Below are 26,634 nucleotides of genomic sequence, written 5' to 3'. Positions count from 1 at the left end.
GTTTCTGATGTTACATCTCTGAAGTCAGGTTTTATACGTAATGGCCCAGCTATATATGATTAAAGAATGCCAGAGACTGCTGTAGGCCAAAGGTTGTTGAAGTAATGTGGACTTATTCCATGAACAGAAGTTAGCACAATTTTTCTCATTCATTGCAGTCTTCCCATACACGCCGGGTTTCACAAATAGAATTGTAGAATCTTAGAGTTGGAAGGGACCCTGAGAACCATCTATTCCAACCCCCTGCAATGCAGGAATATGCAGCTGCCCCATACGGGGACTGAACCTGCAATACCTTGGTGTTATCAGCACCACGCTCGAACCAGGCTGGGCTATCCAGGCTGCCTTGTTTACCAGTAATACTTGTGCACAGGCCCTGGCAGTCCAGGCGACAGCTTGCAACACAGCAGAAATAAAGGGGACACTACTCAAATAGCAAAGAAGGTGGAACATGTAAGCTCTGACCAAAGTGCAATTAATAAAATATCACCTGACATCAGTGAATGGATAGTCTTGTGAGCCACACAGCGCACATGATGCAACTCATGGATTTATCAGAGGTGGGAAGAGGAAGTGTAGGACAAAGTTTGGTAAACTAAGAGGAAAGAAGGAGCTCACACTCAGACCAATCACGTCTGTGTTTTACTCAGAAGTAACTCTTGCTAGGGACGTGGGTGGCGCTGTGGGTTAAACCACAGAGCCTAGGGCTTGCCGATCAGAAGGTCGGCGGTTCAAATCCCCGCGACGGGGTGAGCTTCCGTTGCTCGGTCCCTGCTCCTGCCAACCTAGCAGTTTGAAAGCACGTCAAAGTGCAAGTAGATAAATAGGCACCGCTCCGGCGGGAAGGTAAACGGCATTTCCGTGCGCTTAGTCATTCTGGCCACATGACCCGGAAGCTGTATGCCGGCTCCCTCGGCCAATAAAGCGAGATGAGTGCCGCAGCCCCAGAGTCGGTCACAACTGGACCTAATGGTCAGGGGTCCCTTTACCTTTACCTAACTGGATGTACATTTCCAAAATATAAGATAAAAAACAAGTAAAATAAAACCTACATACAGCAACAGTGTTCTGTGTTGCCTAGCCTCCTAAGTAAGTATGATGTAAGGCCTGCTAGCCTGCTCCCTAAAATATCACTGGTTTGCTCATTTCTATATATAGGGTGCCTACATTCTGATGTGCAAATGACTTTAGATACCTATTAGGTCCATAAATTCTGCATATATTCAACACAAAAAACAGCGACAATTTGTTGTTGACAAAGGACAGCTGGACATACAAAGGGCCCCATTACCTTCAGTAGCTTAGGGCCTCATCAAACCTAAATCCGGCCCTGGATATAATAGATGCAATAAGCGATAAACATGCAATTACAAATCGGACGACTTCTAGAACGGCACCTTACGACGACGGCAACACTAACAGGCAGAAAAAGGAAGAGTTAAATGGGCCCTTTCCTTTTCCACGTGGTGCAGAGCGCCTTCCCATTGGCCGGCCACGTCTTGTTTTTTTCCGCCGCGGCCGCCCGTCGGAGTGGGTGGGCGGGCCCCCGCCTCGGATTGGCCGGGAGCAGGCGAGGGCGGGGCTGTGCCTTTCCGGGGTTGGCGGCTCCTCCAGGGCTGTTGCCAGTCGCTCTCTGAGCCGCCCGAGAGTGCGGGTCGGCTCTTGCAAGGCGGGAGGGCCGCTGAGTTGGCCTGCCGGGGCCTGGCTGGTGCCAGTGCAGCCGCCGCCGCCGCCGCCGCCGCGATGCGCCTCCTGCGCTGCCTGCTGAAGGGCCATTCGGCGCTGGCCGGGGCGCCCAAGTACATCGAGCACTTCAGCAAGTTCTCGCCGTCCCCGCTTTCCATGAAGCAGTTCCTGGACTTCGGTGCGTGGACGGGCAGAGGGAGGCGGGCAGGCAGGGGAAGGAGGCGCATTGCCGGGCTTATCGCGGGCCACCAGCCGGGTCTCCCTGCTGTCTCCAAAAATAACAAGTCAATCCGCACAAATGTGTGTTTAAATCTCTTTGCATCTGCTCTGTTGCTACTTAAACAACAGCGACAGACAATAAGTTTTTTTTAATGGTAAACAAAAGGAGTGGGAAGCTTTGGATGCGTTTCTGCTTTGCTTCTGCTCCATAGATTATTATTTATTTTAATGGTGAATTAAAAGGGAGGGGGAGTTTTGGAGCACATTCCTGTCTTGCGAGTGAGTTCAGAAGGAAGACCTGATTTGAGGGGGATGGGGACTCGCTCCCAGGTAAGTGCATGTAGAGTTGTAGCCACTGGTTGCTGCGTTGTTTTTCTTAGCTGCCTTGGGTGTTTTGTAGGGGGGAAAGTGAGATAATATGCATGCTTTAGGGAAGCGAGAACCGGCTGCCCCCCACCCTCCTGCGCCCAGCTAAACTGGATTAAGGACCCGCTTCTCCTTTGGCCTCCCTAACCTTGTTAAGCCCATCCCCTGCGCTTGGGACTTCATCAAAGTTGAGTTATTCTGTTTCAGGTGTTCTAAGTCCCTGGTACCTGAACAGGTTTGACAGGGTGGTGGTCTTGTGCAAGTGTGAGTAGAAGCAAGTCCTGTTGAGTTGAGTGGAATTGGCTGCCAGGTCAGTTTGCCTACAGAATTGGCACCCGGTAGATCAGTTGTGGATCAAACAGTTCAGTGTAACCAGGTGAATCATGAGATGACCTCAGAACACCTCCCCTCTGCGTAAATATACCAAGGAACACTTTAATCTGGCTCTCTGAACAGCATTCCCTATTTACCTATGGAGGAATGTCCGGCAGCCGGAACAGGTGATCTTTCCTCTTGTTTGTGTGTGTGTGTGTGAGAGAGAGAGAAGATTGGGAGCATAGCTCGCTTTGTGTGCAGAAGGTCTCAGGTTCAATGACATCTCCAGTTAAAAGATTATATAAGTAGATAAACATTCCTATGCACATGCAACTCACCACTCCACCGCCATAAGTGTGCAGCCACCCAACTTTCCTCAAATTTAGCCTGTTCTTTGCCTCCCGTGCAGGCCAGTAAATCTCTTCCTCCTGCGTGCTCCCATGCCTTTAACACACACACACCCATTTCCACAACTAGATACTTCAGGCTGATCTCTGTGCTTCCACAAGTCACAGAGTGCACTTCCATAAGTAAATATGTCCTGTGTATCTCAGATAAATGGGGCATCGTTCCCGTTTCTGTACATAAACATAATGTTTGGTGTAGAATTATTGTGCCCTTCCTTGCTAATCCATTGCCATGGTTCTGAGAGATTTGTGATGTGCAGAAGGCTATTCTTAAATACGGGACCAGTGTTTCCTGGGGGCTAAATATGTATATATTTGAGCTAGGGAATTGCTGCATTCAGCCCCCTACCCCCCAAATTGTCATTTGGTTCAGCAGTTTTACCTGCAGGGGGCTAGCCTCTTTGCCATATAGTTTCAATGCTGCTAAATGACCCAAATCTGAATGGTGACAGCATCTCCGTGTCCCTATATCCACAAGGTTGCAAGCCAAACACCTGGACTAAATCTGGGCAGGTACAACTTCTAAAGTTCTGTTCCCAACAGTGCCCTTTTGCCAGGATTTGCTCACTTGTCTACCTGGATCAACATCTCCCCAGACACACTGCTTTTTCGAAAGGACATCAGAGATGAATGAGAGGGAGGGAGCAGGACGGAGAATATTTCAAAGTTCCCTGATGGCAGAAGCAATTCTTGTGAATTGCAAAGACCTTGCCTCCTCGCTCTGGGTTTATGCTGGTGATTTGGGAGGGGGGAGTTTTGTGTGATGCCCTCTGAAGGCTATGAAGGACAAGCGGTGCTGATTGGGGGATCCTCAGCGTCAAGACCTCCCCTAGCCCCACTTGCCGGTTTTTCTGGCCAATTTCCCCCTCCCTCTGTTTTCCCTGCAGTGCTTCATTCCAAGCCTGCGAGGATGGTGTCTGACGCTCTTTTCAAAACAGCAGGGCTAAATAAAGAACTCCGCACTCTTTGCCTCGGTAGCAAACGGAAACATGCACAATGGATTCCTTGTCTCCCTTTCCAGCAGTTGCTTGCACAGCTCAGCTTGCTGCTTAGTGCTTTGACCTGTGTGCAGGTTTCCTTCCGTGGAGAGTTTGGATGGAAGGGGTGGGGGCGGTGGGAAAAACCTTTGGATGTACGGGGCCCAGCTTGCCTTCTCCTACATCCTCTGCTTGCTTTTCTGTCTCCTCTGTTTGCTGAACAGCTCCCTGTTTCCCTGTCCTTGCCCAACGCTCTCACCTTGGGTTCTTCCTCCTTTTTTTGACAGCATAAATTGCTTCCACACATCTGCTTCAGTAATAAACACATCACGTCCCTGCTGTCTGCAGACCTTCCTCCTGTTAGTAGAGAAATTCCCTGTTTCCATACAGTTTGATTTATAGAATTCAGAGGTGGCAGGGCTTTGAAATAACACCATCTGATCCTGCGTTTGTTTTTGGAAAGCTGGTTCCCCACCCCCACCCCGTGCTTCTTACTAATGCATTACAGTGGTTTCTGCTTTTCTTTTTTTTAAGCTCTCAGGACTTTTGTGAAATAAGCCGGGTATTTTTTTAAACCACCTTGGATTTCAAGGTCAAGCTGCGCCACCGAAAACAAATTCCAGCAGTTGCATGTGAGGGATTAAAGCCTGCTATGCTAATTCATTTGCCTGGGAGTAAGATCCTTTGAAAGGGATGCGGGTGGTGCTGTGGTCTAAACCAGTGAGCCTCTTGGGCTTGCCAGTTGGAAGGTCGGCGGTTCGAATTCCGAGCTCCCGTCGCTCTGTCCCAGCTCCTGCCAGTTCGAAAGCACACCAGTGCTCCGGTGGGAAGGTAAATGGCGTTTCCATGCACTGCTCTGGTTTTGCCAGAAGCGGCTTAGTCGTGCTGGTCACATGACCCAGAAAAATTGTCTGCGGACAAACGTCTGCTCCCTCGGCCAGTAAAGCGAGATGAGCGCTGCAACCCCAGAGTCGTCCGCGACTGGACTTAACTGTCAGGGGTCCTTTACCTTTTAAGATCCTTTGAACTGAAGAAGACTTACTTATGAGTAGACGTGGTTAGGTTTGTGCTGTTTTTCTCCGTTCCTGCACTTCCATCTACCCCAGGAAGTGGTTTTAGTGGCCATTGAGTAAGGGAACATGGAAAGCATTGAAATCCGAGGTAATCCATAGCAGATGTTGGAAATCCACCCCAGAAATGGAGCTGTAGCAGCTGGGTGAATGGATTTGTTGGCAGCTGAAATGGCAAAGTGTGTGGCTATGCAAACTCTTGGCGCCTGACTGCTTGAATCTACCATTTTGTTTCTAAATCTTGAGCAGAAACTTGCCCCCCTTTTCTTTGCAGTTTGTTCTCTACAATCATGAGGTCTAGCAACTTTCAAGGAGCAGAGCCTGAGCAGCTAGCTTATTCCGTGTTCGTTATCTTACTCCAACATAGCAAAAGCAACAGAGAGCCATTAAGACACCTTAAATAACTAAGAGCGTCACCTGAGCTTTCCCTGATGAGAACCTTTGTCGTCATAAATATGGAGGGGACAGTGAAGGAAGATACAAAATTTGTGTGTTTGTGTGCGTGCGTGCATGCATATTGCGCTTGTAATACTGTAGGTACGTGGTAACATAGTTAATTGCAGGATCTGGAACAGGCATAGGCAAACTCGGCCCTCCAGATGTTTTGGGACTACAACTCCCGTCATCCCTGACCACTGGTCCTGTTAGGGATGATGGGAGTTGTAGTCCCAAAACATCTGGCGGGCCGAGTTTGCCTATGCCTGATCTGGATCTTACAAGGCTAGAATTTTATAGATTATCCTCTGATTAGGGGGCCTTTGTTGGGGATCGCAGGCTGGTTTGCAGTAACATTCCAGAGTGGCACCTGGGATCCTGACCAGGGTTCAAATCCCCACCCGACATAAAGCCTTGGGCCGGTCGCTGCCTCTCAGTCTAACCTACCTCACAGGGTTGTTGTGGGGGCTATTTGAGGAAGGGGAGGAGAAGAAGAAGAAGAAGAAGAGGAAGAAGAGTTTGGATTTGATATCCCGCCTTTCACTCCCTTTAAGGAGTCTCAAAGTGGCTAACATCCTCCTTTCCCTTTCTCCTCCACAACAAACACTCTGTGAGGTGAGTGGGGCTGAGAGACTTCAAAGAAGTGTGACTGGCCCAAGGTCACCCAGCAGCTGCATGTGGAGGAGCGGGGAAGCGAACCCGGTTCCCCAGATTACGAGACTACCGCTCTTAACCACTACACCACACTGGCATAACCCATGCATAACACCTTGAGCTCCTGGAGGGGAAAAAATAGAAGGGATAGAAACGCAGCAGCCAAATAAATAAATATTGGCTGGCGTAACCTTTTCCTTGGGGCATGCGCCAGAACAGCTGATAGCAGGGTGTGTTTTTCTTTTCAGGATCCAGCAATGCCTGCGAGAAGACCTCATTCACTTTCCTCCGCCAAGAACTCCCTGTCCGGCTGGCAAACATCATGAAGGAAATCAACCTTCTCCCAGACCGTGTGCTCAGCACCCCTTCCGTTCAGCTGGTGCAAAGCTGGTGAGTCCCTTCTGTTTGTTTAGATGTTTATGGGCAGATAAAATCACAATATATATATATATAAAAACGTACACAATAAAAACAAGAACGAAAACAAACCAATAGATACTCATTTTAGAATATCTGCAATTAGCAAAACTGACGGGATCAGTTAGAGGAATAGCGAAACAAAAAACAACTAGAGAATGGATCATATTTAAGAATTATGTAAAACTTTATTGTACAAATAACTCCATATTAGCAGAAATTGAGTGATATTTGTAAAGGGAAAGATCAAAGGAATGTATACAAAGCAGAAAGAAATGATATTATACAATGTAAACCTGTGTAAAAAAGAATGTTATATCAAACAGTATAATGAGAAGGATGGGAAGTATTCTGCGGATGAGTACTTTTACTTTGTCTCTTCCCCCCTTTTTTATTTGATTTCTTTGTTAATTCTTTATTTTTTTCTTTATAAATTTTCTATTTTATATAATTTTCTTTCTTTCTTTCTTTCTTTCTTTCTTTCTTTCTTTCTTTCTTTCTTTACCTTTTAAGAGATAGTACATAATCTTTGTATAGACATGAAAATCTTTTAATCAATAAAGAATTGATAGTTTAAAAAAGAAAAAAAAAACACGCCCCCTCCCACGGCACATTTAAAAGTTCATCGGCTGTCAGTCACCCTGCCTGAAGAGGAACAATTGCTGCCTGGCACCTAAAGGTGTATGATGAAGGTGCCAGCCAAAACTCCCTGGGGAGAGCATTCCATAGACGGGGAGCCACTGCAGCAAAGGCCCTGTTCTTGTGTTGCCACCCTCCAGTGGAGGAGACACACGAAGACAGGCCTCTGAGGGTGATCAGAGGCTCCTTTAGTATCCAGCCTGCCAAACCAATGTGACTTTCCAGCCCTGAAGCGGATGTTACTCGGCTGGAGGAGTAGGTCTTCTGGCTCGATATAAGGCAGTTTCACAGTGCCCGGCACCCTTCAGCAGTTCCCTAGGGGCTTCTCATTCACAGGGCTCTTTTACAGAGCCATTCTGCACAAGTCTACTCAGAAATATAAACTCTGTGTTCATCCTCTGTGGCCCTTTTTCGTGTGCCTCCTCTGCGTAAGGTCTGGATCTGGCAACACGAGAAGGGCCTTCTTTGTGGTGGCTCCTCGTTTGTGGAATGCTCTCCCCAGGAAGGCCTGCCTGGCACCTTCATTATATAGTTTTAACCTCCAGGCAAAAACGTTCCTCTTAAACCAGGCCTTTGGCTGATTAATACTCTACAGCCTTTTAAATATGTCTGGGCAAACTGAGGTTTTCTTCTTGTTGTTTTGGTTTAATTATTTTCTTGTGTTTTGTCTTGTATTTTATTCTGTCAACCGCCCTGAGATCTTTTGATGAAGGGTGACATATAAATTCAATTCAATCAATCAATCAATCAGTCCTGTTCAGTTCAAAGGGGTTTACTCTCGGGTAACCCTGTGTAGAAGGGATGCAGGTGGCGCTGAAGGGTTAAACCACAGAGCCTAGGACTTGCTGATCAGAAGGTCGGCGGTTTGAATCCCCGTGACGGGGTGAGCTCCTGTTGTTCGGTCCCAGCTCCTGCCAACCTAGCAGTTCGAAAGCACCTCAAAGTGCAAGTAGATAAATAGGTACCACTCTGGCGGGGAAGGTAAACGCCGTTTCCATGCGCTGCTCTGGTTCGCCAGAAGCGGCTTAGTTATGCTGGCCACATGACCCAGAAGCTGTACGCCGGCCAGTAAAGCAAGATGAGCGCCGCAACCCCAGAGTCGGTCACGACTGGACCTAATGGTTAAGGGGTACCTTTACCTTTACCTTTTAACCCTCTGTAGAATTGTCATCTTGGCACCCAAAAACCAAAGCAGAGAAACTTTTCTCTTCGGGGCTTGTCTTTTGGTATATCATGACTCACACACAGAGTTTTTAAAAGATGTACAGTGGTACCTCGGGTTACAGACGCTTCATGTTACAGACGCTTCAGGTTACAGACTCTGCTAACCCAGAAATAGTACCTTGGGTTAAGAACTTTGCTTCAGGGTGAGAACAGAAATTGTGCGGCAGCGGGAGGCCCCATTAACTAAAGTGGTACCTCAGGTTAAGAACAGTTTTAGGTTAAGAACAGACCTCCAGAAGAAATTATTAACTTGTGATTTGACATGCTTTCGAACTGCTAGGTTGGCAGGAGCAGGGACCGAGCAACAGGAGCTCACCCCGTCGCGGGGATTCGAACCGCCGACCCTCAGATCGGCAAGTCCTAGGCTGTGTGGTTTAACCCACAGCGCCACCCGCGTCCCTCCACAAGAGCTTACGTTTCAATAATTGAGTTGTCAAGGTGCTCCCCCCCCCCTTTTTTGCCTTGGAAGCACACGGGCTTTTTGCAATCTCTCAAACCGAAGATATGGCTGCTGGTTTTTTGTGGGTTTTTTTGGTGGTAAGGTGGCAGCTCTGAGTTAGAAGGACCGGTGGTTTTGGTGGAGATCAGGGAGCTGTTATGTGAGAGAAACAAGAAACAACAGAGGGACCAGCAGATGTTGCTGGACTACAACTCCCATCATCCCCTGAATTACAACTCCCATCAGCCGTGCTGGCCTCCTGCAGTAATGGGACTGGCTGCTTGGGGTCATGTAGATATGTTTAGGAATAATGATTTGGAGCACATAGGATAATGCAGTGTTTTTCTTGCCCTGATCTGCAAAAGTGTGTTTGTGTCTGTCTGTGTGTCAGAGTGGAAATAGGTTTTAAGCAGGGTGGATTTGATTTAAATCAAATTGATTTAAATCACGATTTAAATCACTAGTCAGGAAGACTTGATTTAAATCACTAGTCAGGAAGACTTGATTTAAATCATTTTTTTACAGATAGACTCACTCTTGCTGGTATAATCTTAATATTTACAACCAGTTTATTTTTGGAATAATAAATTTTCAGAGTAGTTTTACAGTTATATCAAAAATTACTGATTTGGTTATACTGTTAGAAACACATAGATAATTATGAAATTATTGTCAGGTTTAATAAGTTAACTCTTTATATTTGGACAACTTTTCTGCTGTACTTTACTGGAAGGAGAAAAACAATCATTTCCTTAATAACAATTTAAACAATTTATTTAACTAAAACAGTAACATTATAGCATATGTATCCATGTTTGTTAACTGATGTGGTTAAACATTGTTGTTTTTTAAAAAAACCAACTGAGTTTTAGCACACATGAAAAACTTAAAACAAATCCTTATTCCCTGATGAATAGCCTCTGGACTATAATGTAACTTAAATAGAAAACTATCTTTAGAAAGATTTTTCCTCCAAAAGCATTTTATTTTAAAAATCCAATTTAAATTTTAAAAAATCCGATTTTTAAAATATTTTTAAATATTCTAAGGCATTGAGGAGGGATGTGGCCTGTCTCAACGGGGCTGGGGAGGGATTGTCATGTAGTTTCAAACGCCCAGATTGTGCTCTAAAACACTTTCAGCAGCTGTGAGCCTTTGGGTGGGTGAACCTGGCGGCTGACTCTTAAGAAATATAGTGGTACCTCGGGTTAAGAACTTAATTCGTTCCGGAGGTCTGTTCTTAACCTGAAACTGTTCTTAACCTGAGGTACCACTTTAGCTAATGGAGCCTCCCGCCGCCACCGCGCGATTTCTGTTCTCATCCTGAGATAAAGTTCTTAACCCGAGGTACTATTTCTGGGTCTGTAACCGGAAGCGTCTGTAACCTGAGGTACCTCTGTAAACATACAAGAGAACAGGTGAGGTCTGTGCTTGGAACCTGATGCCACAATAAATCTGTTGGCCTTTAAAGCATCCATCGCCAACCTGGTACCCTCCACATGCAAGTGGCACCAGCCTCAGCGGAACGGATGGGCGTTTCAGTCCAGGTACATTGTAGTGATCAGGTGGGATTGCTATGAGGAATTATAACAAATATAGAGTAAGCCATCTGTGTCAGCAATGAAAGCATTGCGTTGACTGGGTTTAAACTATTTTGATATGATTCTTGATCAATCCACACCTCTGCATCCCTGTTCCATTTCTCTTTCTTTACCAGTCACGTACACAGCCCAGTTGCTCCGCCAGGCAGGCTCCTGGGTCATCAAAGATAGTGGGCAAGCTTCTTTGAAGTAGCCTTTCCACTATGTTAATCTCAGGATGTTAATCTTAGGGTCAGGAAACAGGTTTCACATAAAGGTGATAATGATCTCTGTCCTCCTGGCCATCCTCCTTATCATGGATATTGCTTGTTTATGACCTCAGGGGTTGCCAAATGTTCTCCTTTGTAGTTCTGTTCTTTGTTTACCCCAGAAATATGCATGCTAATTAGTTTTAATTAGTTTAACTTTTCCCCACATAGGGTTTGTGGAAATGCTCAGAGGAAATCTGATTGGTTCTTACGAACACTCTGTAAAAAGTTCTTTTGTGACTAAAACGACCTGGGCCGAGGGGTGGAGAGACTCAGAGAGAGAGAGAGAGAGAGATTATTATACGCACCCTTCCCAGAGTCTTGCTGGTTCAAGCCTCTGTGTGTATTCTTATTAATCAGAGTTCAATCCTTCCTTTGTGAACGCCTCAGTACATCAGGAGGGCGGCAGGTTGGCAAAGGAGGCTTCACGGTGCCGCAACACTCTGCGTTTGTTTTCTTGCTGCGGCACACTCACATGGCTCCCTACGCATGCTCAGAAAAGTGTAGCACCTTGTCAGATCCGTTTCCCAAGGAAGGAAGATGCTTGGCCGGTTGCCTGCCTGCCTGCCTTGGTCTTTTAACTTCTGTTTCCCTCATTCCCCTTTTCTTCCTCCCCCCCGCCCCTTTTTAGGAAAGGGTTTTTGTTTTGTTTTCACTTTGCCTGAAGGTGCCGCTGCTTTTAAGCTGCTTGCACGAACTTTGTCCTACTTTGAGGGAAGCACGTGATGAGGGACTGTTTGTTTGCTTCGCTTCGCCCTGTTCTCAACATCCCTTCGCAGTTGCCGGAGAAATGCAGCGTAGGAAAACCGCGGTTCCCCCACTGCAGAGAAAAGCGGCAAGTTGATAGTAGCAAACCCTCTCTCCCTGCACCCACCCAGTGCCCAAGCTGGCTTTGAAACCTGCCTGTTTCCTTATCATCGCCTCCTTGCTATACTTTATTATTAATAAATATGCTTTTTTCCTTCCATGCAGCCATCTCTCTCTCTTTCCCACAGATCAAAACCCAAAGGAGAGATGCAGGTGGAATATAGGTGATGCTGTTGTGCATGTACATTCACACAAACACAAATTCAGTCATTCCTCAGGTTACAGCTGCTTCAGGTTGTGTTTTTTTCGGGTTGCGGACTGCCGAAACCCAGAAGTACCAGAACGGGTTACTTCTGGGTTTTGGCGGTCGTGCATGCGCAGAAGCGCTAGATTGTGCTTTGCGCATGCGCAGAAGCGCTGAATCGCAACCTGCACGTGTGCAGACGCGGGTCGCGAACGCTGCGGGTCGCGAACTTGCATCCCACACGGATCACAGAAATAATACCTCGGGTTAAGAACTTTGCTTCAGGATGAGAACAGAAATTGTGCTGCGGCAGCGCGGCAGCAGCAGGAGGCCCCATTAGCTAAAGTGGTACCTCAGGTTAAGAACAGTTTCAGGTTAAGAACGGACCTCCGGAACAAATTAAGTACTTAACCCGAGGTACCACTGTATAGATATATCTTAGAATCTTAGAATTGTAGCGTTGGAAAGGACCATGAGGGTCATGCAAGTCCACCCCCTCCCATGCAAGGCAGGAATCTTTTGCCAAGCGTGGGGCTCAAATCCACAGCCCTGAGTGTAGCTAAGTCAGTAGAGCACGAGACTCTTGATCTCAGGGTTGTGGGTTCGAACCCCATGTGGGGCAAAAGATTCCTGCATTGCAGGGGGTTGGACTTGAGGACCCTCACAATTCCTTCAAACTCTATGATTCTTTGATTCTGTGGTCTAAAGATATGTGCCTCTCCTTTAGCCTCTTGCCCTAACACTAATAATAATAATAATAATAATAATAATAATAATATATTTTTATACCCCACCCACCTGGCTGGGTTTCCCAAACCACTCTGGGCAGCTCCCAACAGATTATTAAAAACACCACCTAACATTAAGAACTTCCCTAAACAGGACTGCCTTCAGATGTCTTCTAAAAGTCAGATAGTTGCTCATTTACTTGACATCTGATGGGAGGGCGTTTCACAGGGCGGGTGCCACTACCGAGAAGGCCCTCTGCCTGGTTCCCTGCAACCTCACTTCTCGCACTGAGGGAACCGCCAGAAGGCCCTCAGTGCTGGACCTCAGTGTCCGGGCAGAATGATGGGGGTGGAGACACGCCTTCAGGTATACTGGACAGAGGCCATTTAGGGCTTCAAAGGTCAGCACCAACACTTGGAATTGTGCTTGGAAACGTACTGGGAGCCAATGCAGGTCTTTCAGAACCGGTGTTATGTGGTCTTGGCGGTCTTCACATACCCAGTCCATGAAGGCTGCAGGCAACTCTTCACAAACTTCTTTTCCATCCAAGTGCTCCCTACTCTTCTTTCTCTCTTCCTCCTACCAGGTACGTGCAGAGCTTGCTGGACATAATGGTGTTCCTGGACAAAGACCCTGAGGACCAAGGGACGTTGGGACAGTGAGTTTGGGTTTTTGGGGGAGGGAGGAGGCTGTTGAGCACAGCACATACAAGAACCCCACCTCACAGCATCACTGCACTTTTTATGTGACACCTTTCCTGCATGGAGAATATCAACAATCTTTGGTCTCCTCCCATTGGAACATGACTTGGGAATTCAAAATAATATTTTGATTAAATCAATATAATTTAGCTTTGCTTGGGAAGCAAGAGGTTTGTAAAATTGCACAGAAATCATTCAAAATGATTGACAAGTACTTGCAGTTATGTATTAATATTTTCTGAAGGTAGTATTAAAATCCGAAAGCGGTTTTAGGTGCATCTTTATCAGACATAAACTTACCACATAAATAATAGCAGATTGGAATTCCTCACATCCCCAATGAGATGCCATAATGGGGCAGGGTGTGTGATTTTCCTCTAGCACACAGTGAAGAGTAGGAGACCTGGGCCCTTGCCTTGTCAGGAAAATTTGAAGGACATTGTTCCGCTCTCAGACAGAAGACCTACCTCCCATTTTTGAGAATATCTTCTTCTTTCTCTCTCTCTCCCCACCCCCTTTGTGACCTGTCTCCTCCCAGATTCACGAATGCCCTGGTCACGATCCGTAACCGCCACAACGACGTGGTCCCCACCATGGCGCAAGGCGTGATCGAGTACAAAGAAGCTTATGGGGACGACCCCGTCACCAACCAAAACATCCAGTACTTCCTGGACCGCTTCTACCTGAGCCGCATTTCCATCCGCATGTTGATTAACCAGCACAGTGAGTTCAGTGGCAGCCATATTGGATTCTTGTCCAATCCTCATCCTCCTTGTTCCTGGTCTGTAACACTGCTTGTGCAATTCCTTTTGCTTTCTTTTCTTTTTTTGCTAATTAATTTTTATCAGGTTTCAAAAAAATTGACGCATTTACATCCAATTAATACAATTCAATACAAATCTAAAGTTGTCTTCCCACCCTGTTTTTCGCAGCAGTTCCCTTCTCTCCCCTTATTGCTGTATCATAGTAGTGGTGCTGTGGTCTAAACCACTGAGCCTCTTGGGCTTGCCAGTCAGAAGGTCAGCAGTTCGAATCCCCGCGATGGAGTGAGCTCCTGTTGCTCTGTCCCAGGTCCTGCCAACCTAGCACTTCGAAAGCACACCAGTGCAAGTAGATAAAGTGGTACCGCTGCGGCGGGGAAGGTAAACAGCGTTTCTGTGTGCTCTGGTTTCTGTCACGGTGTCCCGTTCTGCCAGAAGCGGTTTAGTCCTGCTGGCCACACAACCCGGAAAGCTGTCTGTGGACAAACGCCGGCTCCCTTGGCCTGAAAGTGAGATGAGGGCCACAACCCCATAGTCACCTTTGATTGGACTTAACCGTCCGGTGGCCCTTTACCTTTTACCTACATGCTTCCCAATCCTTTACTTAAAACAGTTTAAATTTTTTTTCCCCTTCTGCATATCCTGGGGCCTGTCACCGCCTCAAAGTGAAGTCGCCTGTGCGTGGGGCAGCCCGACCCCCATTCCTGGTGCGCCAGGATCTCCTCAGGCCTGTCCTGTCATGGTTGCCACATGCCATGGTTTCTGCCTTTGTTTACTTCACCCTTTCCCTCCCTTACAGCCTTGATTTTCGACGGCAGCACCAACCCGGCCCACCCCAAGCATATTGGGAGCATCGATCCCAACTGCAACGTCTCAGATGTGGTCAGAGGTTGGTGGGCTTTTATCTTCTGTGTCTCCCCACCCCTCCTGCTCCTTCCTGAAAATGAATGAACTGCAGCTAAAATGCAGCGGAACCTTGGTTTTCGAACGTCTCCGTTGACAAACATTTCAGTTTTCAAACGCTGTAAACCTGGAAGTAAATGCTTTGGTTTTTGAACATGCCTCAGAAGTCGAACATGCCACGCGGCTTCCGTATTGTGTTTTCCATATTGAGGCTTCTGTATTGAGTTTTTGAATGTTCCGGAACTCGAACAGTCTTCCGGAACAGATTACGTTCGGAAAGCGAGGTACCACTGTATTATGTTCATTTTTCACATGGTCTAGTCCTTCCCCCTGCTCACCCCCCTAATATTCTTAAGAGGGTCTCTTCTCTTCAGAGAGTAGCTGGAAGTAGAGGAGGAAAACGGTCCTTGTTTCCTTTCACTCTACAGTTTTCATCTGAAATCTTTGGTGCAGTACTGTGCCCAGAGCTCAGAAACTGCCCTTGCTAATGAAATTCCCTGTCACAAAATGCACCTAGGACAGTGGGAGTTTCGAACACGGCCTTCACCTGAGGGCTGTGAGGAGGATTGCCACATGAGAACAGGCCATTTCAGGAGTCTGTGGAATTCTCTCCACAGATAGACACGCCTGGCGCCGGCCTTGTTGACATTTCCACACCAAGCTAAGACTTTTCCTGTTTACCCAAGGCCTTGGGTCAATTAATCTTGCCTCATTCGCAACTGTCTTCAAGGGCAGCCCCACATGCAATGCTTGGTGGTAGTCTAACCTGCAGGTTACCAGGGGCACAGACAACCGAAGCCAGGCAGTTCTTTCATAGCTGAGTTTGAGTGTTCCCAAAGAGCAATTCAAAGGGAAATACCAAGAGAGAAGAGGAGAGAGAGTCTATCGTGGTAAAGAAACAGAAGCCATACAACTCACGCTGCCTCCTATTTCTCTTTTTATTACTTGATGAATGGTGATTTTATTACTTGGGGGGCCAGCTGGGTCTTTAAGGGGAAGATCAGGGAAAAAATACTCCCTAATCTCATCTTGTAGCAGCCGCTCCTGCTAATTCATACCAGCGTGCAGCAAAACCATCATGTTAAAAGAGTTCCAAAAGCAGACTGTGCTAATTAAATCTAAAGACTTGTTAAAACAAGATTTTGAGTCACATAGCGGACTGAAGCGGGACGCAGGTGGCGCTGTGGGTTAAACCACAGAGCCTAGGGCTTGCCGATCAGAAGGTCGGCGGTTCAGATCCACACAATGGGGTGAGCTCCCATGGCTCGGTCCCTGCTCCTGCCAACCTAGCAGTACGAAAGCACGTCAAAGTGCAAGTGGATAAATAGGTACCGCTCCGGCGGGAAGGTAAACGGCGTTTCAGTGCGCTGCTCTGGTTCGCCAGAAGCAGCTTAGTCATGCTGGCCATGTGACCTGGAGGTTGTACGCCAGCTCCCTCAGCCGATAAAGCAAGATGAGCGCCACAACCCCAGAGTCGGCCACGACTGGACCTAATGGTCAGGGGTCCCTTTACCTTTTACCTTTACCTTTACCGGAGACTGACAAATTGATAAAATGAAGATGGACAATCAGAATTATGAAATTGGAACCAACAAGCAAGAAAGCAAAATAGAAATAAAATATATTACCTCTAGAAACCAGGACATGGGGAGTCCCTGGAAATTATTTAATTTGGAATTTATAATTGGCGCTAATGCATATGATTTGATCTGATTTGTTAATAATAGGAAGATTTTTATTGAAAAATGAATAAAAATATTACTATTATTATTATTATTATTATTATTATTATTATTAAAAAAGCAGACTGTGCTCCTGCAGCAACCTAAAATGTTGGGTGTCTCTTCCTGCCGCAGATGCTTACGACATGTCCAAGCTGTTGTGTGACAAATACTACATGGCTTCTCCCGACCTGGAGATCCAGGAAGTGAACGGTGAGTCCTGCAGGGGGCAGAGCCAGAAGGAAGGGCGGCAAAATTGAAAAGGGGGTTCATTTAAACTTAGGGTGAGAAAGGAAACATGGGTGCTCCGGGGGTGCATAGGCCAAGAGCTGGTGGGCATCGACAAAGGCCGTTGTCCTAACTCTGCTTCACCTGGGAGCAAGCCTGTCGTACTCAGCGGAGCTTACTTCTAAGTAGACGTGATCAGTACTGTGCTTGCAGGCCAGCTGTGGAAGGTCCTCTCGACTGCAGACAGGTTTTGCAAGGCTCCTGATAAACAGAGGTGCTACTCCTCCATCTGAATATGAGGCTCATAATCATAAATGTTGCAGAGACAGGACCTTAATTTACGCTGGAGTGTAATTTTGGGGAAATGGGCTTCGTAACAGCATTCTGACAGGTGGAAAATGCCCCAGGGTAGTCTGTTTCTGTTTTGGACTTCGAAACTTTCTCTCCAGGCTTCCCTTTTTAAATGAAATAAAAGAGAGAAAGTCCATCCTTTCAGCTTGTAGAGCAACTCTTGGCCTCATTCATTTCCTCCCCCTTTTAATTCAGCCTCTGGAACAGGACCTCACCCGTGGCCTAGTAAGTAAATCATTCAGTCAGCAGGCTGTCCTGAAGGTTAGCATTGTGGCTCAGTGGCTAAAGCTTTGCTAGAATCCCGGCTTCCTTCCTTATGGCTTTTTTTTAATTGCCTCCTAAACCAAATGATAGCAGCTCCCGTCCCTTTACTTGGTGGCATGGCATGGAGAATTCAACAGGTGCAGCTCTTTGCAACGTGGAAGTTGCAGTAACCGGCGATCCTAGTTAACGGACAACTTAGAGTAGATGCTTAACTTATCTCTTTCATCAAGACTTGGGGGCATGTTTGCTTTTTTATTTTATTTTTTGCATTCAGGACTGAATCGGTTTAATAAGGATATTGCTTTTGCACTTTTCCAGTATTTTCTAATAAATACAGAGCAGCCTTTTGACAGAACGCAAATACTGATCTTGAAATAATAAAAGACAGAAAAACACAAGCTCTCGTTTGCTATTTTTCAGTGGTCATTTGCAGTCAAACAATCTCTCCCTCACAGTTATGCAGCCCATCGTGTTCATTCTGGAAGGAAGGAAGAGCCCTACAATTTATTAGCAATAGGTCTCTTTTTTCTGGGTTTGCGGTGGGAGATAAGCAAGATAAACTAGACAGGGGCAGATAGTGGTTCTGCTTCTCAGGTATCACCAAGGGGTAAACAAACCACTTTCATCACCCATGTATTAAAGCATCCAAGTTCCACTAACTAACAGCAGACAACCCCGATTCACGTAGGAGAAGTCTGCCCAAAACTATGAAGCTGCAGTGGCTAAATTGATCAAGCTTCCATGTTCAAGAGCAGTATACCCCGGATTTGAGTTTGAATGGGAGGGCTGTTGCAGTCATGCTTGGCTTGTGGGCTTTCCAGAGGCATCTGTTCGGCCCACGATGTTTGATTGGAGGGATCTTTGGTCTGTTTCAGCGGCACTCTGCTCAGGATGGTAAAAGCATTTAGCCCGCAAGTGGACCCTCCCAACCATTCAGTAGTATTTGGGGGGGGGGGGATGGAGAGTCCAGCTCATGAAAGGGGAACACATATCAGCACGCATTTGATATCAGACAGCCAAATGGTTGCATTCTGCCATTGAATAAACGTGCATAACCTCCAACGCTGCTTTATACTAGCTTGCAAAATCTGATGGTTCTGCAGGAACTAGAATTACGTACAGTCGTACGTTGGTTTTCGAACAGCTTAGTTCTCGAATGTTTTGGCTCCCGAACGCCGCAAACCCGGAAGTCAGTGTTCCAGATTGCAGACTATTATGGGAAGCCAAACGTCCAACGGGGCTTCCACGGCTTCCGATTGGCTGCAGGAGCTTCCAGAAGCCGCACTTTGGTTTCTGAACGTTTTGGAAGTCGAACGGACTTCCAGAACGGATTCTATTCGACTTCCGAGCAGGGCCGGATTTAGGTTTGACGAGGCCCTAAGCTACTGAAGGTAATGGGGCCGTTTATATGTCCAGCTGTCCTTTGTCAACAAATTGTCGCTGTTTTTTTGTGTTGAATATATGCTATACGGTAATTTATGGACCTAATATGTCCATACACAACACAAAACACTGTTGCGGCATGCAGGTTTTATTTTATTTGTTTTTTATCTTATATTTTGGAAATGTACATCCAGTTGTTTTTTTCCCTTTAATTTTTTGGGGGGCATCCAAGAGAGTGGGGCCCTAAGCTATAGCTTGTTTAGCTTATACATAAATCTGGCACTGCTTCCGAGGTACGACTGTAGAGGCATTTGGGGATTGTGCTTGTGGGAAATGGGAGCAGTTTTGTGCATGTCGAAGTGTGTGTGGGGGGGGGGAGGACTTGTGAAGAGCAATAGAAACGCTGACATGTCAGCCGGTAAAGATAAAGGGACCCCTGACCATTAGGTCCAGTCGTGGCCGACTCTGGGGTTGCGGTGCTCATCTTGCTTTATTGGCTGAGGGAGCCGGCATACAGCTTCCGTCTCATGTGGCCAGCATGACTAAGCTGCTTCTGGCAAACCAGAGCAGCGCACGGAAACGCCGTTTACCTTCCCGCCAGAGCGGTACCTATTTATCTACTTGCACTTGGATGTGCTTTCGAACTGCTAGGTTGGCAGGAGCAGGGACTGAGCAACGGGAGCTCACCCCGTCATGGGGATTCGAACCGCCGACCTTCTGATCGGCAATTCCTAGGCTCTGTGGTTTAACCCACAGCGCCACCCGCATCCCAATGTCAGCCTGATGGGGAGCTAAAAGAAGGAAGTCTTGGAGGGCTCCCAGCCACCCAGGGAGCCAAACTAGGAGCCAGGGGAAAGGCTTTAGGGAGCAGAGAAATGCAAGGAGTCTCCTCTGCTTGGGAGCCCTTCTTTGCTTGATTGAGTGGCTGAGGCATCCTGTATTTTGGCATGACGGCGTTGGGGGTGTGGTGTCTTGGGGGCAGCGCCTGACATGAGCCAGAACATCTAACCTTGAACATGGAATCTGTGTGGCTAAAGCAGCATTTCTGAAAACTGGCAGGTAAATGCAGCAGGAAGCATGGGCGACTTGCACGTGGCGGGTTGGTGGAAGGGAAGGTAGAGAATAGCAGCCGTTGTGCTTTCAATGACCTCTCCTCTCCTCTCCTGCTTCCTAGCTAACCAACCTGACCAGTCCATCCACATGGTGTATGTCCCGTCTCACCTGTACCACATGCTCTTCGAGCTGTTCAAGGTAATTTTTCCCTGCGGTTTTGATAAAAATAATAATACCTGAAGGAGCGTCTCCACCGCCATTGTTCAGCCCAGACACAGAGGTCCAGCGCCGAGGGCCTTCTGGCGGTTCCCTCCTAGCGGGAAGTGAGGTTACAGGGAAGCAGGCAGAGGGCCTTCTCAGTAGTGGCACCCTCCCTGTGGAACGCCCTCTCATCACATGTCAAGGAAATAAACAGCTCTCTGACTTTTAGAAGACATCTGAAGGCAGCCCTGTTTAGGGAAGTTTTTAATGATTGATGTTTTATAGCTTTTAAAATTATTATTACTATTTTGTTGGGAGCCGCCGAGAGTGGCTGGGGAAACGCAGCCAGATAGGCAGGGTATAAATAATAATTATTATTATTTATCTATTTATTACAGTCCAATAATAGCCTCATTATAACAATGCCAATTATAATACAATTGCTAATACCAGTCATTGGAAGTCCCTCTTTTCGTTGCTTATTCTGGCATGGGAAGCAGTCTTGGTACTTTCGATAAATCAAAGTCACACTTAGGAGATTAATAACCATTTTTTAAAAAATTCTCAAACGCGCATGTCTGTTTAATACAATAAATATTACTGAGCAAAAGAGTAATTGGAGGAAACTGTCGCCTGACTTTTCCAGTGGAATCCTAATCCCTTTGTGGATCCATAGCGAGTTACGTGCTTGAGTTACCTTGATGGCAGTCGGCCATTTCCCCCCCAGTATGCATTTCCTTGTTGTCCTTAATGGCCGACTGCTGAGGTACATTCTAACTGCAGGAAGCAAACCTGTGGCAGTTGGGTGTTCCCTTTTAGGGGCGTGAAGCTTAATTCTTCCAAATTTATTCAGCGAAGGGTCTTAAAAATATGCTTTTGGGTGTGAGGAATTCCAGTCTTCTGTTACTTTTGTGGTTGGACAGTGTTTAGCTTGCTAAGTCTAGGTTTGATGAAGAATCACCTAAGCTGCTTTTAGAAAACCAAGTAATTTTGATTTTACCTTCTGAAAATGTCAGGTCATGCTAACTAATAATAATATATAACTGCAAGTACTTGGGGATCATTTTTAATGATTTCTATGCAATTTTACCTGCTGTTTACTTACCGAGCAACGCTAAATTATATTAATTCAACCAAAGTGTCTTTTGAATGCCCAAGTCTTGTTGCAACATTTTTTGGAATTTGAAAGCTGAAATATTCAACCCAGTGGTGCAGGGAGGTCTGATTTAGAAAAGTCTGGCTAGGGGAGACCTTGTTTTTCCATTGCCTTCCAGAATGCCATGAGAGCCACCGTAGAAAGCCACGAGTCCAGCCTCACGTTACCGCCCATCAAGGTGATGGTGTCGCTGGGCCAAGAAGACCTCTCCATCAGGGTAAGCGGGGAGACTGGGAAGGGAGGAGTTTCAGAAGGAAATCTTTCAGAAGGCGTGGCCGCCAGAACCACATAACGCCGGTCCTGAGAGATCTGCATTGTCTCCCAGTACGTTCCCGAGCACAATTCAAAGTGTTGGTGCTGACCTTTGAAGCCCTAAACGGCCTTGGTCCTATATCCCTGAAGGAGCGTCTCCACCCCCATCATTCACTGAGGTCCAGCGCCGAAGGCCTTCTGGTGGTTCCCTCATTGCGAGAAGTGTGGTTACAGGGAACCAGGCAGAGGGCCTTCTTGGTAGTGGCGCCCGCCCTGTGGAACACCCTCCCATCAGATGTCAAGAAAATAAGCAGCTATCTTATCTTTAAAAGACATCTGAAGGCAGCCCTGTTTAGGGAAGTTTTTAATATCTAATGCTGTATTGTTTTTAACACTCGATTGGGAGACGCCCAGAGTGGCGGGGTATAAATAATAAACTCAGCCAGATGGGCAGGTTATAAATAATAAATTATCATCATCGTCATCATTATTATTATTTTTCATCATCATCATCTAGCAGCAGTAACTGCCCCCCCCTACCGCCATCACAATTGATGCTATTTCCCCTCCCTGTCTTGGAGCAGATGAGCGACCGCGGAGGTGGGGTCCCTCTGCGCAAGATAGAGCGACTCTTCAGCTATATGTATTCCACAGCACCCAAGCCAGAGTTGGGGACCGGAGGGACGCCCCTGGTATGTGCTCTTAACTGGGCCCAGAGTGGTGGGGGGGGGGGAGAGAGAGAGAAGACCATTTACTAACCACATTCTTGTCCTTTCCTCCTGCTAAAACCAGGCTGGCTTTGGGTACGGCTTGCCAATTTCCAGACTCTATGCCAAGTATTTCCAAGGTGACCTTCAGCTCTTCTCCATGGAGGGGTTTGGGACGGATGCTGTCATCTATTTGAAGGTGAGTTGGTCTTGTCCTTGTCTTCCTTCCCCCACCCACAAATGTGACTTCCTTCTTTTGAGGGCTGACCTGGTTTCTTCACATATTGACCCACTGAGGAGCTGTTCCTTTCCTGCTTCTCAGGAGAGATGAATGTAATAATAATAATAATTTATTATTTATGCACATCAGAGTGCAAGTAGATAAATAGGTACCGCTCTGCTGGGAAGGTAAATGGCATTTCCGTGCGCTGCTCTAGTTCGCCAGAAGCGGCTTAGTCATGCTGGCCACATGACCTGGAAGCTGTACGCCGGCTCCCGAAGCCAATAAAGCGAGATGAGCGTCGTAACCCCAGAGTCGGTCACGACTGGACTAATGGTCAGGGGTCCCTTCACCTTTACCTTACATCTGGCTGGGTTTCCCCAGCCACTCTGGGCTGCTTCCAACAGAATATTAAAATACAATAGTCTGTTAAACATTAAAAGCTTCCCTAAACAGGGCTGCCTTCAGATGTCTTCTAAAAGTCTGGTAGTTGTTGTTCTCTTTGACATCTGGTGGGAGGGCGTTCCACAGGGCGGGTGCCACTACCGAGAAGGCCCTCTGCCTGGTTCCCTGTAACTTGGCTTCTTGCAACGAGGGAACCACCAGAAGGCCCTTGGAGCTGGATCTCAGTTCCTTTTAACACGCTTGTCTTTTTGTGGATCTCTCCGCGAGAGGCTGTAGTTGCCGTTATTATCGTTATCAGTTTGGTTTCTTTACCCCGCTGTTCATCCTAAGGTCCCAGGGCGCAGGTTACCACAATTTAAAATCCAGTATTAAAAGCAGATTGAAACAATTATTTCTCAATCAGGTAAAATTTTTAAACCACAAGGAAGCAGTGGCGTGGTAAACACGGCCAGGTAATGAAAAGCGTAACACGCGTTCAAAACGAAAGCTTAGGGATGTTCGCTCTGCAGGCCATCTGCTTTGGAGCGGCTCAGCTGAGCCAAGGCCCAAGGACTTGTGCACCTTATGCTCCTGAGGTCATTTGCCTTGGAACAAAACCAAGGGCAGAGAGTCCACGAGTGACATCAGTTGGGTCATTGCCTCATAGTGCCTATGAAAGTGGGCGTGGTAGGGAAAGCCACTTCCGAGCACTCGTAACCTTTCTGGTTAGGTGGTGGCTTAAAGGATGGGCGTTAACTTTGCCACACGTGTTAACAGTGAGGGGGGGAAGTATTTGATCCCCTGCTAAATTTGCCCATTTGCCCCCTGACAAAGAAATGACTAGTCCATAATTTTATTGGTAGGTTTATTTTAGCTGTAAGAGACATTTTCATTGGAATTTAGTCTTGTAGCCCAGTCCAGCCTTGTGCATGTCTACAGTTTTGTCCCTGACATCCTTGGACGGCTCTTTGGTCTTGGCCACAGTGGCCACTTTGGAATCTGCTGGATTGATTGCTTCTGTTGACGGGTGTCTTTTGTACAGGTACTGTAACGAGCTGGGATTACAGGTAAGACCTCTCCCTTACAGCAGGGGCTTCTAATCTCAGCTCGTTACATACAGTGAAGAGACCAGGTAGCCTGACATCTGGCTGGTTGATAGGTACTTATTTCAGATACTTATTTCACTCATTAGAATGCACATCAATCTCTGACTTTTGTCTTCTGGGTTTCTGGGGTTTTTTCCTGTTGTTATTCTGTCTCTCACAGGTACAATAAACCTACCATAAAAATTATGGACTGGTCATTTCTTAGTCAGGGGCCAAACGGGCAAATTTAGCAGGGGATCAAATACTTTCCCCCCCTCACTGTCCTTTCTTCCGAAAGCCCTGAAGTGTCACTGGGAATTCCAAAAGAAGCCCGGGCGAAGAGGACCTTAGTTTTGGATGCATGTTTGGGTTAGGAGAACCTCTACGAGAGTTTTTGTGACCCTCCTTCAGCCGTTGACTCTGCACAAGAACTCCATATGAGTCTCCTGTTACTATTAAAATAGGGACTGTGGGAAGGCTGTTACTTTTTCTGTCTCTCCCTCCCCACACATACCTTTTAAAAACACACACACCCCAAAGATACAACCTGGCATTGGAAAAATCCATACTGCTACAACGCCCATCTCCCTGAGCCAGTTTGGCCAGTGGCTGAGGATCATGCGAGTTGTAGTCCAGCATCTGCAGGGCACCACACTGGCTCTCCCTTTTAGAGTGAGCTCTCCAACTTGCAGGGCCCACAGTGGTCACCTGGTGGTCCCTGTGGGCACTGCCAGGTACAGGGAGTTGAAGGCACGGTGGATTGGGCACTTACAGCCCCAGAGCTGCCATTGGAGGTGTGTTGGCCGTGCACCTGGCCCTGCCAGGAGCCCCTCATCCCATGCTGCTTTTGTCCCTTTCCCAGGCCTTGTCAACAGACTCTGTGGAGCGGCTTCCCGTATACAACAAATCGGCTTGGCGCCACTACCAGACCATCCAGGAAGCCGACGACTGGTGTGTGCCCAGTACGGAGCCCAAGAACACCTCCACGTACAGGGTGACCTAAGACCGTGACTTTTGCTCACTCGAGGGAACAGTGTCTTGACGCCCGGCCTCGATGACAGAGGCACCAAAACTTTGGGGCGGGAAAGAGCAACACGGGATGATCATCACCAGCACAAACCCACCTCGTTCTGCAAGAGCTCATGGCTGGCCTGGAGCCTGGCAGCTTCTCAGATTTGATTTTTGGAAGTACGTAGCCTAGATCTCCTTCACAAATATTGCCACAGCCCTGCATGGAACTTCTTCTCCTTCTCCTTGCCCCACCCTCAGAACTGCCCTCTGGCCTAGCCGATTGGAGTTTGCCTTCCACGAGTGGTTTGGATCATACTTAAGTGTTTTGCACACCATCTATTATTATTATTATTATTATTATTATTATTATTATTATTATACCGTAAAATGGAAGAGCTTAAAGGATTGGGCACTTAAGATTTAGAGAAAAGTCAAAGGGGGGGAGTCTACAAGAAGAAAAGGAATGTCAGAGCAGCTGGCGCATGTGGTCTGTGTTCATTTCCTGACATGGCGGACAGAGGGGAAGTGGCAACCATAGGCAGATAAACCTATTGAAACGAGCAGGCAAGTTTGAGAAAATTCAAGGCCACCTGGGTTGCTTTTCAACGCAAGCAGAAGAGGGAGGGGGGTTTCTGGTACACAGAAACCCTTGCGTTACATTCTGTACCTTTCCCAATGTGTATGACTCCCCAGCTACGGAGGACTGACATGAAAAAGAGGCTGTTTTAACTGTGGGTTGGGTAGGTGGGAAATGGGTACCCACACTAGGGGCAGACAGACCATAGGTGTGCAGTGGGATCTGTGCCAGCGTTGGAAGGAGGGCTCAAAATTTCACTGGTGGCTCCCTGCTCAAATCGGCTTGTCCACCCACCATTGGCTGAAATGGTTTCGTGACAGCGCAGATCTGCTCCTAGTGAGGCTCATGCTGACATGCTTCCCTTCGTGGTGGGGAAAAAATCCTGCGCACCCTGTTCTCTGTGAGCCAAAGCGTTGCCCCCAAACGGGGTGGGCAGTTTGGGCGAGCCTTGCAATGCCAGAATTCCCACGTGATGCTTGCAGGAGCCACACAGAGCTGCTAGGTCGCTTGAGGCGCTGTAGCAAAGCCTTGTGGGAAAAACATGGCTGCGTAAGCAACTGGGCCTAGTTCAGTGGGTTGTGGTGGGTGAGGGAGAGGCTGGGGTGGGGAGTGTTGAGGGCTTCCCCCTTCAACTCCGGTGGAGCAAGTGGGGGTCTCTGCCCAGAGAAGAAAGGGATTGTCTCCTCGACTACGGTGCTTGGAAGTGATAGGCAGAAGTCACTGTTTGCAGTATTGGCGCCCAGTTTGAGAGGTGCAAAGACTGTAGGACCTCCCTCTGCCAGGCCTCCTTCCTTCTCCTGTAGCTCCTGCCAGGGTCCCTCATTTCTGGTCCTCGTTCGAAGCAAATGGGAATGGTGATGGGTTTGTGGGCAAAGTGTCCCCATCTGACTCCTGTCATTGCTTTCCATTCCGGCCGCTTCCCCAATTCATCTGAGCAGGAATCGCCTGCACTCCTCCCCCAAATTCTTCTGATCTCACCTTCTGGCTCCCCAAGCAACTGCCAGCCAGCCTTTGCTTGGAACCTCCTGCATGGCACGCTCTCGAATTGTCTGGAAGTTTCCATGTACATAGATAGATCTATTTTATTCTCTGGGTGGAACCACGGACACACAAAAACTGCCGCAGTATTCTTTGCTCGCTGACGAACCATCGGGGGAAAGAACCATTACATTTTAAACCCTACCTCCCTGGTTGTGTGA

General features: G+C 47.3%; 1 protein-coding gene across 2 annotated transcripts; it reads left to right on the top strand.

Moving 5' to 3' along the window:
* Positions 1 to 1,636: 1,636 nt before the first annotated feature.
* PDK2 (pyruvate dehydrogenase kinase 2) lies at positions 1,637 to 26,617 on the top strand. 2 transcript variants are annotated; one of them, XM_080979431.1, is made up of 12 exons: positions 1,637 to 1,864; positions 6,378 to 6,519; positions 13,064 to 13,135; positions 13,717 to 13,901; positions 14,739 to 14,828; positions 16,699 to 16,776; positions 17,338 to 17,367; positions 19,964 to 20,040; positions 21,318 to 21,416; positions 22,036 to 22,143; positions 22,244 to 22,357; positions 24,710 to 26,617. In XM_080979431.1, exons 1-12 carry the CDS (start codon positions 1,744 to 1,746, stop codon positions 24,848 to 24,850), a joined length of 1,257 nt encoding a protein of 418 aa, XP_080835557.1. In that variant the 5' UTR covers positions 1,637 to 1,743; the 3' UTR covers positions 24,851 to 26,617. The 2 variants fall into 2 exon arrangements, with proteins under 2 accessions (XP_080835557.1, XP_080835558.1); XM_080979432.1 differs by lacking the exon at positions 17,338 to 17,367 and having other exon boundaries at positions 1,638 to 1,864.
* Positions 26,618 to 26,634: the final 17 nt, after the last annotated feature.

The sequence above is a fragment of the Podarcis pityusensis genome (assembly GCF_964106645.2).
Source record: "Podarcis pityusensis genome assembly, chromosome: 13".
NCBI classification, from domain to species: domain Eukaryota; kingdom Metazoa; phylum Chordata; class Lepidosauria; order Squamata; family Lacertidae; genus Podarcis; species Podarcis pityusensis.
Note: the sequence above shows the minus strand (reverse complement) of the source record. Positions and strands in the feature narration are given on the sequence as shown.